At 42.0% G+C, this 13,560-nt stretch overlaps 1 protein-coding gene across 1 annotated transcript; it reads right to left on the minus strand.

The window, feature by feature from the left end:
- Nucleotides 1-717: 717 nt before the first annotated feature.
- On the minus strand, nt 718-10,387 carry LOC139554266 (zinc finger protein 16-like). The gene is made up of 5 exons (XM_071367026.1): nt 10,308-10,387; nt 6,673-6,823; nt 6,283-6,398; nt 5,873-6,016; nt 718-2,462 (listed from the first exon to the last, which is right to left on the minus strand). Exons 2-5 carry the CDS (start codon nt 6,785-6,787, stop codon nt 1,746-1,748), a joined length of 1,092 nt encoding a protein of 363 aa, XP_071223127.1. The 5' UTR covers nt 6,788-6,823; nt 10,308-10,387; the 3' UTR covers nt 718-1,745.
- Between the last annotated feature and the right edge of the window lie 3,173 nt (nt 10,388-13,560).

The following is a 13,560-nucleotide window of genomic DNA, read 5'->3' on the forward strand; positions in this document are numbered from 1 at the left end:
TTTTTCCCTTCTGTCCACTTGTTTCTCTCCTTTTTGCCATAATATGTATATATTGTTGTGCAGGTAACGACACAGATTCTTATTTGTAATGAGGATCTTAAGTGATCACAGCAATATAAAATACCCCTCAAAATCGATGTCATTCCATCTCTTTCTGCATTCCTTCTCCATGATACTCATTTCCATTTGGCTCAACACCTGCCAGTATTTTTATATGGTGACTCTCAGAGTATCCATCTCCTTCAACAGCACTACCCACCATCCTGTTTCTCGACCAATCCCTCGTAAACCTTTTCCTCCTCCACAGCACCATCCCTCTTTCCTTTCTCTCTGCTGTTCTTCTCCAGAATGGTTTTGACCTGGAACCATCCCTCCTTAGCCGTCTCCTTTTCTCCCCCACTTCTCTTAGCCAGGTTAATCTCCAGCTCACTCCTTAGCTGGTTCCAGGTGTTATTCTCCTCTTTCCCATTCTCAACTACAAGCAGTTGCTTTATTTTAGGCTTTTTTCTTTTTCTTTCACCTTCATTCATCCTTGATCTCTCATCTTTTCCTTTTTCTGCCTTTGGATTTCCTCCTCATTCTCCATCCTCACTAGCTCCTTCTGCCACAACCTCAATGAATGGAAAAGATCTAACTCAGTACTAATCTTTTCCATTAATTTCAGGTTCACACACTAGTTTCCCATAACCTCAAATTCACATAAATTACAGACTGCAATTTAAAAATCACTCCTTACTATTTAATTATGGATGAAAAAAGTACAAGATCATATCACAACAACGACATCCTTCACAGAACAATATATTCTCCGGACCAATATATATACATTTACATGATCAGAAGATGCCTTGACAGGAACGTAAACTAAATGATGAGTGGAATGTTGAAGGCGGTAGGTTGCCCAGCGATTAAGAGCGATGGGCCAGTAACTGAAAGGTCGAATCCCGAGTTAACTAGATGACAAATCTGTTGATGTGCCCTTGAGCAAAGAACTTAACCCTAATTGCTCCTGTAAGTTGCTCTGGATAAGAGCATCTGCTAAATGACTAAAATGTAAACCATAAAACCCATTGATTTCCTACTAAAATAAATATGATAAGTTACTAAATCTTCTCACATTTGAGGTAATATAGAAATAGATTCATACCCTGGAAGGGGGCTGGCAGTTGAAATTCACGATCATGTACACATCATTAGAGGGTTCTAAAAGCACTTCAAAATAATCCGTGGGAGCAACCAGGAACAAGCTAATGATCCAACTGAGTGCTTATCCATAATGGTATGTCACATATTCCAAACTCCCATCTTGAACATAAAAAACCCACCCACATCAACACCTGTTTTAACCAAATTATATTTTCCAAACTCTTAAAAGCTGCAGCATGTAACTTTTTAGGTAACCCGACCAAATTCACATAGAATTATGAGTTATAGAAAGCAAGCAACTCATCAAAAGCAAGTCTAAGAAGCAGTAGATCTGTTCTATGTGCGCTATTTCTATGATTTCCTCAAGTTTCGTTTTGCGGCTTTTACTTTTGGGTTTGTACACCAGCCTCAAACAGCTGGCAATATATTTCACAGTGGTTTAGATGGTAGAATGATTCTCTATGCTATACATTGCTTGTTTTGTCACAAACTAAAATGAGGCAAACTATTATAATTTTAGCAACCAGAAAATGGTAAGCAATTTCTGCATATTGCACCTTTAACCATTACATAAATTGTCCATGATGACATTCCCCAGATTATCTATTTTCTTTGTCTGTTGCCTCTTCTCCCTCAGTGTGGGTCTTCTGGTGTGCCTTTAGGTTGCTCTCCCGGCCAAAGGTCTTGCCGCAGGTGGGGCAGTTGTGTTGGCCATAGCCGTGAGCCATGGCCATGTGGGCTTTGAGCTGCTCCGGTCGAGCATAGCTCTCTTCACACTCAGAGCAGGGTTGAGTCTTGAGAGGTGGAGGTGGCCGCCTGTGCTTCTCCTTCTTGTGGGCCCGGAGAAGGGCAACAGAGGAGAACATGAGGTCACACTCAGCTTCAGGACAGGGAATTTGGAGCTCCTCCTTATGGGGTAGACCCGGTCGTTTCCCTCCTTTTGCCACAAGCTCCTCTCCCCCATCGTCAGCTTTCCCACTCTTCTCTCCATTAGCTGCCTCTCGCTCAGCAGACTTTGGCTCAGCCACAGACACTTTCTTGGGAGGGCGTCCGCGTTTTTTGGCTGGGACTTTTGCATCGCAATGCCGATGACCCACAAAGTTCTCCTGGTGCAGCACAAGCTCCACCTCCATCTCAAACCTGCGGCCGCACTTGCCACAACGATGAGTCTTGGTGTCATCATCCTCCTCTTCCAGCAGCTGGGGGTGCTGGGTGAGGCAGTGGGTGCGTAACTGGTTTGGGCCCCGCAATACCATGCCACAGTCCTTGCACGCACACTGACGCTCCTTGCACAGCTGTCGCCGGTGGACTGTCAACTATGAGAGACATCAAGAGACAAAAAATGACAAAGAGGTTCAGGCAGGGTTTCCGTTATGAAAATGTGGCGCCGGACATTTGCCTGGCAGCATTTTAATTTACCTGACATTTAAAAAAGGTGCTGGATCCATATGCATTGGTTGCGTAACATGATTAGGGCTTCCACCTACGGTTCTTAGAATGACAGAAAACACATTTAGTTTATGGTAATTCATCTTAACAGAACATGCAACGGGGTGCATCATTCTTACCGAACTCCCATGAGCAATTTGAAGATATTAGAATACATAGGCGGCGCGTCCATAAGGCTCGGGGAAGCTGAGCTTTACCAAAATTTAATTGAATTTCCAAAATGATATATCCTAATTAGCATACTGTCTATACAGAAATACATTCAATGATTCAAAATAGGCTACTACACCAGAAAGCATGAATTTGCCACAGAGGATTATTAACTTATTTAAAAATCAAACGCTGTGGATTGTTTAAAATGGCATAGCCTACAGTCGGAAGGGCCCGCAATTTGGGTGATTGATGAGTTGAGACTGTCAGTGAAAAGCATAGAGACCCAGCCAGGCATACCACAATATTTAAAAATACAATTGCAGAAAAACTGTTTGGAAAACAAATGGCTATCGCTGTAAAGAGAAGACAATGAAAAGACTCCAATCTGTCTTTTAGTTATGAAAATGTTAAACTTAATTAAGCAAAGAGTAGCCTATCTTATTGGCACCAGCAAAGAATATTGGCCATGTCCTCAGTAAGTGTCCATATTTACTGTCTTTATCATTGGGTTAGTGCCACTTCTTGTTTTTGGACAATTTCTTCTTCAGGTTAGATGGATGTCATATTGTATTTGTGTCTCTCCTTTTCATAGGCCTAATATATGACTCAGACAATGTTGTTTTTATTGATCTGTTTGTTACTGTCAGCAGAGAAGGTTACCCTGTCATTTTTGTCATATTAAAGAGGATTCTGCTAATGTCTCCAGTCATATAAAGGGTCACAATCACAGTATTTTCTGTATAGAGTTATTGGCAGCAATATTTTGTTTTATTTTGTGGTCTCAAGCCAGTGAGTTTATTAACATTCTTCATCAAAAGTATTGGCAAAATTGTATTATTGACAATGAAAATGGTGGGAATGTTGTTCCCCTGTCATATAATTGCTACATTTACTATCAATACAGCATTAAAAATAGTTTTCCAGATTCTATTTTGGCGATTCTTTTTCGCGAAGCAAATATTCGGTCGTGGCAGACTACCTGGTTCAATTTGGGTCCCGAGGCAAAACCAGCTGAGAACCACTGGCCTATAGCCTAGGCCTACTCTAAGCCTACTCTTTTTTTGTGAACAATGATTGAGTTATACTTTTAGACAAAAATTATGACAATGAAATCTAGGAATAGTAGGCCATGGCTATCTTACATACATAAATCTGCAAATGCGAGGATGCATGGAATGCTTTATTATTAAAGTAAATTTTTATGGTGAAAAATTGCTTCCCCAAACTTGAAACTGCCTATGTTTTATTAACCGCCCACATTTACTTTTCCTCAGCCAACAAGATGAGCAACAAACAGCAAAATCACTAGCCTATGTCAATCTACTATCCCCATAGTAGAAAAGATGACCTATTCAGAGGTCATCAGCCAGAGCCCATTTTGCAGGGCTCTGGCAGTGCTCCTCCTTTCACAAAGGCGGAGGTAGCGGTCCTGCTGCTGGGTTGTTGCCCTCCTACGGCCTCCTCCACGTCTCCTGATGTACTGGCCTGTCTCCTGGTAGCGCCTCCATGCTCTGGACACTACGCTGACAGACACAGCAAACTTTCTTGCCACAGCTCGCATTGATGAGCCATCCTGGATGAACTGCACTACCTGAGCCACTTGTGTGGGTTGTAGACTCCGTCTCATGCTACCACTAGAGTGAAAGCACCGCCAGCATTCAAAAGTGACCAAAACATCAGCCAGCAAGCATAGGAACTGAGAAGTGGTCTGTGGTCACCACCTGCAGAACCACTCCTTTATTGGGGGTGTCTTGCTAATTGCCTATAATTTCCACCTTTTGTCTATTCCATTTGCACAACAGCATGTGAAATTTATTGTCAATCAGTGTTGCTTCCTAAGTGGACTGTTTGATTTCACAGAAGTGTGATTGACTTGGAGTTACATTGTGTTGTTTAAGTGTTCCCTTTATTTTTTTGAGCAGTGTATTTCAATGCTTGGTTTTTAAATGTGATACGCAACTCCGGCATGTATAATGTCCGTTTTTATAGTTTACTCCGTTTGCTACTTGAGTTGCCTTTCTCCCTCTCCTCCTGCTGCATGCCGCTTCCCACACCTAGCCCCGCCCCCTGTCACTCAATGAGAGAGCAGTTGCTCCACCATGGAGTCATGAGTACTTTCTTGCTGTTCACTCTGACGCCTGCAAGGTCAGATAGATGCAAAAATATGTTGGTGAGAACAATGGTGCTTTCCACAAGCGTTCTATAATTACACTATTGGTTTGTGTGTGTGTGTGTATCTTACTTTCTGCAAACTACTGTCTGGTAGTTTGTCTTAGCAAGTTGTAAATAAATCACTAGCCGCTAATGTTAATCGCTAGTTAGCTTGCTAAATGTACTAAGAGTCAGAGCAAACGTAACTAGCTAATATAGCCTAGTTAGTACCAGTGCTGGTGTATGCCAAGATATTATTGTTGTTTGTCCAACAGTATCTTCTAAATCTGATAGGAATTATATAGGTGAAGCATGAATATGTTAGCTAGCTAACTACATGAGGTAAGAAAACATGTAATGTACCTCTAATTAGGGTCCCATGGAAAAACTAAGCAACACTTTGGTCCCTACCCTGTCAATAATTCCTCCCTGACTTATTCATTTGTTGCCATGTCAAACTATGTATTAAAGGTGGTGCTCACTATACTCATTATATTTCCATGATTCCAACAGTTCACCACCTAAGTAGGCCTAGATGTTTTGCCCATATCATGCAGCCCTGCGTGGCACTGCGTAAATGATAACAAAAGTGCAGGAAATGCAGAAATTTATAAATTATTTTGGTTTGAAGTTGTATAAAACAAATCAGAATGGATAAAGCCCCATTAAAATCACCTAATTTATGTGTTGCCACCTTAGGGTCATGAACTACTGAAAGCATATTTAGAACTTTTATTATTCAAAAACATAAAATACCGTAAAAATATTGTAACATGATATTTTGGCCATATTACCCAACCCTAGGCTTATCCCCAAAACCTAATTAAGCATCTGACCAAATGTGAAAGTTTCAAACTTGAAATTACACAAGATTTTAGTTCTGGGTTAAATGAGATTACTGGGGCACTTACACGCAACTAAAAGTCATTACAGACTAAAGACTTTACAACTTCCATTGAAAGACCGTTCTCACCTCAGAGAAAGTCCGGAAGCTTCCCTGGCAGTAGGTGCAGCGGAAGGGCTTGTCTTCCAGGCTGTGTGAGGCATGGTGCTGCGTCAGCTCCTCAGAGGAGGAGAAGGTACGATTGCACACATAACAGGTGAACAGCGTATCGGTCTGCAGAATAACATAAAACAGCAAATAATTAACAGTGTCTTAGTTATGCTGTGCATATAGGCATACAGCATTTTGCTGATAAGCTGTGTGCTTTGCAGCTACGGGGTGAAGTTTCCCCTAGGTACATCGTACAGTTGTAGATTCAGCTCCCCCTACCCCCAAAATCTTAAACTTAATCACTACTGAGGAAAATGCTAAACTCACCCAAAACCAGCATCTAGGGGCAACTTCACCCTACTCCTGCATTTATTTTCTCCGTTCCATACCTGCTGGAGCGACTGCTTGTATTCCTCACGATGGCTCTTCCTCATGTGTCTCTCCTTGGACTTGGCATTACAGAATGTAATGAAGCACTGAAAACACTGTAGGCTGTCATGCTGATCTGCAATGAGAGGAGGTTTTTATTTAACTAGGCAAGTCAGTTAAGAACAAATTCTTATTTACAATGACGGCCTAGGAACAGTAGGTTAACTGCCTTGTTTAGGGGCAGAACCACAGATTTTTACCTTGTCAGCTCGGGGACTCGATCTAGCAACCTTTCAGCAACCTTTCAGTTACTCGCCCGCCCACTAGGCTACCTGCCGCCCCAATACTGCACTTGAAATTCATACATATGAACACCAATCTGAAATAATAAAAGAAAAATGTGTGCTTACAGGGTTGGAGAGCAGGGACAGTCTGTGGTTTGATGATTGATGCTGTGGCACTGGTCATCACCTCTTCCCCCAGAACGACCTGCTCTATATCCAACATAACGTTACCAAACTCCATTTTGACGCCTGAATCCACCCAGAAGTTTACGTCGAGCTGTAACCAAAATATAGGAATCATATACGGGAATACATTAAAATCTGCAGTATGGTGTTATTTTACTCTTACATGCTTACATCACGTGCGCGAGCGTTGCAAAATACATTTACACATACATGTTATTCAATCATTTGTATTTATTATGGATCCCCATTAGCTGCTGCAGCTACTCTTCCTGGGTTCCAGCTAAATTAAGGCAGTTTATACAATTTTAAAAACATTACAATACATTAACAGATTTCACAACACACTTTGTGCCCACAGGCCCCTACCTCACCACTACCACATATCTACAGTACAAAATCTATGTGTACATGTGTGTATAGTGTGTATGTTATTGTGTGTGTGTGTGTGTATGCATGTGTCTGTGCCCATGTGTGTGTTGCTTCACAGTCCCCGCTGTTCCATAAGGTGTATTTTTATCTGGTCATTTTAATATAATTTTACTGCATCAGTTACTTGATGTAGAATAGAGTTCCATGTAGTCATGGATCTATGTAGTACTGTGCACCTCCCATAGTCTGTTCTGGACTTGGGGACTGTGAAGAGACTAGAGGTCGACCGATTAATCGGAATGGCCGATTAATTAGGGCCGATTTCAAGTTTTCATAACAACCGGAAATCTTTTTTTTTTTTTACACCTTTATTTAACTAGGCAAGTCAGTAAAGAACACATTCTTATTTTCAATGACGGCCTAGGAACGGTGGGTTAACTGCCTTGTTCAGGGGCAGAACGACAGATTTGTACCTTGTCAGCTCAGGGATTCAATCTTGCAACCTTACGGTTAACTAGTCCAACGCTCTAACCACCTGCCTTACATTGCACTCCACGGGGAGCCTGCCTCTTACGCGAATGCAGTAAGAAGCCAAGATAAGTTGCTAGCTAGCATTAAACTTATCTTATAAAAAACAATCAATCAATCATAATCACTAGTTAACTACACATGGTTGATGATTTAACTAGTTTATCTAGCTTGTCCTGCGTTGCATATAATCGATACGGTGCGCATTCGCGAAAAAGGACTGTCGTTGCTCCAACGTGTACCTAACCATAAACATCAATGCCTTTCTTAAAATCAATACACAAGTATATATTTTTAAACCTGCATATTTAGTTAATATTGCCTGCTAACATGAATTCCTTTTAACTAGGGAAATTGTGTCACTTCTCTTGCAACAGAGTCAGGGAATATACAACAGTTTGGGCCGCCTGGCTCGTTGCGAACTAATTTTCCAGATTTTTACATAATTCTGAAATAACATTGAAGGTTGTGCAATGTAACAGGAATATTTAGATTTATGGATGCCACCCGTTAGATAAAATACGGAACGGTTCCGTATTTCACTGAAAGAATAAACGTTTTGTTTTCGAAATGATCGTTTCCGGATTCGACCATATTAATGACCAAAGGCTCGTATTTCTGTGTGTGATTTTGTTATGATTAAGTCTATGATTTGATATTTGATAGAGCAGTCTGACTGAGCGGTGGTAGGCAGCAGCAGGCTCGTACGCATTCATTCAAACAGCACTTTCATGCGCTTTGCCAGCAGCTCTTTGCAATGCTTCAAGCATTGAGCTGTTTATTATCGCAGTGCTAGCTGTGCCACCAGAGACTCTGGGTTCGGGCCCAGGCTCTGTCGCAGCCGGCCGCGGCCGGGAGGTCCATGGGGCGACGCACAATTGGCCTAGCGTCGTCCGAGTTAGGGAGGGTTTGGCCAGTATGGATATCCTTGTCTCATCACGCACTAGCGACTCCTGTGGTGGGCCGGGCGCAGTGCGCGCTGACCAGGTCGCTAGGTGTACGGTGTTTCCTCTGACACATTGGTGCGGCTGGCTTCTGGCTTGGATGCGCGCTGTGTTAAGAAGCAGTGCGGCTTGGTTGGGTTGTGTTTCGGAGGACACATGGCTCTCAACCTTCGTCTCTCCCGAGCCCGTACGGGAGTTGTAGCGATGAGACAAGACAGTAACTACTAACAATTGGATACCACGAAATTGGGGAGAAAAGGGGGATAAAAAAAAAAAGGAACCACCAGCTTTCATATGTTCTCATGTTCTGAGCAAGGAACTTAAACGTTAGCTTTTTTACATGGCACATATTGCACTTTTACTTTCTTCTCCAACACTTTGTTTTTGCATTATTTAAACCAAATTGAACATGTTTCATTATTTATTTGAGGCTAAATTGATTTTGATGTATTATATTAAGTTAAAATAAGTGTTCATTCAGTATTGTTGTAATTGTCATTGTTACAACAACAAAAAATAATAAAAAATACAAATAAAGAAAAAAAATGGCTGATTAATCAGTATCGGCTTTTTTTGGCCCTCCAATAATCTGTATCGGCGCTGAAAAATCATAATCGGTCGACCTCTAGAAGAGACCTCTTGTAGCATGTCTTGTGGGGTATGCATGGGTGTCCGAGCTGTGCGCCAGTAGTTCAAACAGACAGCTCTGTGCACTTTTATTAATACAAGTAGAGATTAAGTCAATCTCTCCTCCACTTTGAGCCAAGAGAAATGGACATTAATAGTAGCTCTCTGTGTACATCCATGGGCCAGCCGTGCTGCCCTGTTCTGAGCCAAATGCAATTTTCCTAAGTCCCTTTTTGTGGCACCTGACAACATGACTGAACAATAGTCAACGTGCGACAAAACCTGCCTTGTTGATTGCACATACACTGCTCACGCGCATCTGTGTAGCCAGGCGCTAAAAGAGAACTTGGTTCTATTGTGACGCATAAACTCTGCAAGTCCCGCCTCTCCCATCTCCTCATTGGTTTTAAGGAGCATATACCCACGTGAGTGATTGAAAGATGAACTGAAGTCCACACACCAATCCAGTGTGTTCGTAAATTCAATCTGGAGTGCGCTCTGGCCGTTCATAAATTCATCAATTATTCTGCGCTCTGGCACTCAGACTTCATAGCCAGAGTTAATTTACGAACCCACCCTTAATGTTAATTGGAAACTAATAGCTAGCAAATGTGAACCTTTGGGTATTTTTTTCAATAACTACCCAGCTACAACCAATTTAATAAAAATGCGCCGTGGATCAAATGACTGAGGAACTTAATTATGATTTAGCATGCTAGCTGGGAAGGCTGGCGGGCTTTGCCATCGCGGAATTATGAGGGCAAGAGAGGTACAACAAATCAGATATTCAGTTACCTAACAAACATTCGCTATATGTTTTACAGAACAGTAAAGAAAAAGGCAATGACAACTAACCAGAAATACGGCAAATATAACAAGCAAAATAGCTAAAACTTTAGTCAAGCAATGCAGACAAAACAAACGCGAGGGGGGAAAAATAAGATAGCACACATTTTCCGAGACCATGCTAAAATAGTATTATAATGTTGTCTTAGGTGTTCATGAAAGTGTTTTTAAAATAATTTGGGAATGAACATGAAAAACCAAGGTAAAAATAAATGTACAAATGTATACTTACGTTTATAACGAGCTACAACCGTTGCTTACCTTTGAAAGTATCCAACGATGCACTGCTGTAAAGTACTTCCAGGTCACGGATTTCTGGAATCCTTCAGAATAAAAGTGCTGTCCTGTATACGTTGTAAAATAATAATTAGGGCAATGATGGAACTATCGAACGATTTTATACTAGTTATTATACAAAGAATAATTACAAGTATTTCTATCAGATATTATGTCATTCATTTTTATTTATTTTTCATATTGGACATACAAACAAAAAATATTGTTGACCATTTAGCTGATTGGCAGAATGAGTAGCGATGCTCTTTGGGTTGTATACTGTGGATTTGGAAACTAGAGGTCCTCCTGAGTAAAATGGACACCCCTTTTACTGCGACACAATGTACAGGGAAGGGGCGCAACTTTGGTTTTAGAAGGGTGGGGGCATAACATCTATATATATATATATTCTTTTTTGTCCAGTCAGATAAACACTCCAAACAGCCTACTCGACCACTCAGAGGCGTCCGCATGGTCCTAAAGCACACATTAGCCTCGTTTTGCAGAAAGTATGTCCAATATGAAAAACTGACTGGATTTAAGCTGAAAGGCCAGTCTTTAAGGGCAGCAGAAAGAGCGGTGATGCTCCTTGTGTTGTACACTTTGGATTTGGAAAATAGAGGTGCTCCTGAGTAGAATGGACCCCCATCTTACTGCAACACAATGTACAGGAAATTGTGTACAACGGTGCAGTATGTCCAATATGGAAAACGTACTGAACAGCGTGCAATACGAATGGACTAATTAACAATTGGATTTAAAAGTTTTCTGAAATTGATTATTGTAATTCTAATATTAGTATTAATATTGTTATTACTATTATTATTAATAGTAGCATTAAATAATTTTTTGTTATTTGTATTACTGTTGTTACCATGATAGCGATCTAGTAAACATTACTTTTAAAATCAATTCAAATGTTATTGGTCACATACACATATTTAGCAGATGTTATTGCGGTTGTAGCGAAATGCTTGTGTTCATAGCTCCAACAGTGCAGTAGTATCTAACAGTACAGTCGTATCTAAAAACGATTCACAACAATACACACAAATCTAAAAGTAAAAAAATGGAATTAAGAAATATATAAATATTAGATTGAACAATTTCGGAGTGGCATTGACTAAAATACAGTAGAATGGAATACAGTATATATATATATGAGATGAGTAAAGCAGTATGTAAACATTATTTAAACATTATTAAAGTGACTAGTGTTCCATTATTAAAGTGGCCAGTGATTCCAAGTCTATGTATATAGGGAAGCAGGGTTGAGTAACCTGGTGGAAGCCAGCTAGTAATGGCTATTTAACAGTGTGATGGCCTTAAGATAGAAGCTGTTTTTCAGTCTCTAGGTCCCAGCTTTGATGCACCTGTACTGACCTCGCCTTCTGGCCTTGGCTCGAGTCATTGATGTCCTTGATGATCTTTTTGGCCTTCCTTTGATACCGGGTGCTGTAGGTGTCCTGGTGGGCAGACAGTGTGCCCCCGGTGATGCGTTGGGCAGACCGCACCACCCTCTGGAGAGCCTTGCGGTTGTGGGCGGTGCACTTGCCGTACCAGGCGGCGATACAGCCCGCCAGGATGCTCTCAAAAGTTTATGGGGCCAAGCTGAAGTCCACGATCAGCTCCTTCGTTTTGTTGACGTTGAGGGAGAGGTTATTTTCCTGGCACCACTCCGCCAGGGCCCTTACCTCCTCCCTGTAGGCTGTCTTGTCATTGTTGGTAATCAGGCTTACTATTGTTGTGTCGTCTGCAAACTTGATGATTGAGTTGGAGGCGTGGGTGTCCACACAGTCATGGGTGAACAGGGAGTACAGGAGGGGGCTGAGCACGCACCCTTGTGGGGCCCCTGTGCTTAGGATCAGGGAAGTGGAAGTGTTGTTTCCTACCTTCACCACCTGGGGGCGGCCCGTCAAGAAGTCCAGGACGCAGGTTCAGACCCAGGGCCCCCGAGCTTAATGATAAGATTGGAGGGTACTATGGTGTTGAAGGCTGAGCTATAGTCAATGAACAGCATTCTTACGTAGGTATTCCTCTTGTCCAGATGGGATAGGGCAGTGTGCAGTGCGACGGCAATTGCATCGTCTGTGGATCTATTGGGGCAGTAAGCAAATTGAATTGAGTCTAGGATGTCAGGTAAGGTGGAGGTGATATGATCCTTGACTAGTCTCTCAAAGCACTTCATGATGACAGAAGTGAGTGCTACGGGGCGATAGTCATTTAGTTCAGTTACCTTTGCTTTCTTGGGTACAGGAACAATGGTGGACATCTTGAAGCAAGTGGGGACAGCAGACTGGGATAGGGAGAGATTGAATATGTCCGTAAACACTAAAGCCAGCTGGTATCCGCATGCTCTGAGGACGCGGCTAGGGATGCTGTCTGGTCCGGCAGCCTTGTGAGGGTTAACATGCTTAAACGTCTTACTCACGTCGGCCACAGAGATTTTTTCTTGAAGGACATACTGAGGGAGGACGCCTTTGCAGGGAGAGGTCAGGCTGGTCCTCGCCTCATCATTACCGATAACTGCAAGGCAGAGAAGGGATGGAGGGAGGGCATTTCCAGGAGCCAAACTGAGCATTTTCACCTTCCACCTACTCCAAGCAGTGTGGAGGTGGCTGTGGAGCACGGAAAGTGGAGTACACCTGAGAGACAGGCAGAACCCCTTCACTGTCAAAGACATCATGTATTCCAGGGAAGAGATGGCTGAGCCCCTCTATCAGCAGGCCAAACAAAACCCAGTTGTAGCCAGGTTAGTGTAGTATAACAGTATAATGAGGTGCAATCTATTAACCTATGCTTTATTCTCATTAACTTTTTTACGATAAAACCAGAACTCAGTTTTAGTCTTTTCTCAAAGACATTTGACCAGTCCATGTTTGGGATATGTTGTTATTTTGGATATATTTTCCCAATATTTTGTAACCAATATGTTATAGTACAAGACATTGTTCAAGTACATATTTTACCCTAATTACAGGTAGAAGAAATTCACGTCTTATTTCGATCGACTGTTCAGTCGTCGAGAGTGTTGGGCACTCAACTATCGGGAGAAGCTGCCAACCCGAGGGAACAACACATAACTTTGTGGAGGCCGCAATGCGGGTCCTTAAGGATAAAATCCTCCAGAGGACAAAAGCGTTCAATCTCCCTGCCTTATTTGACCTTCTGAAAATGCTCTTGGCCGCTGGGCAACGTCAGAAGCTCAACTCAGCGGTAGTGTGGTCGAGTGGTCTAA

Source organism: Salvelinus alpinus, chromosome 26 (assembly GCF_045679555.1).
Source record: "Salvelinus alpinus chromosome 26, SLU_Salpinus.1, whole genome shotgun sequence".
Lineage (NCBI taxonomy): Eukaryota > Metazoa > Chordata > Actinopteri > Salmoniformes > Salmonidae > Salvelinus > Salvelinus alpinus.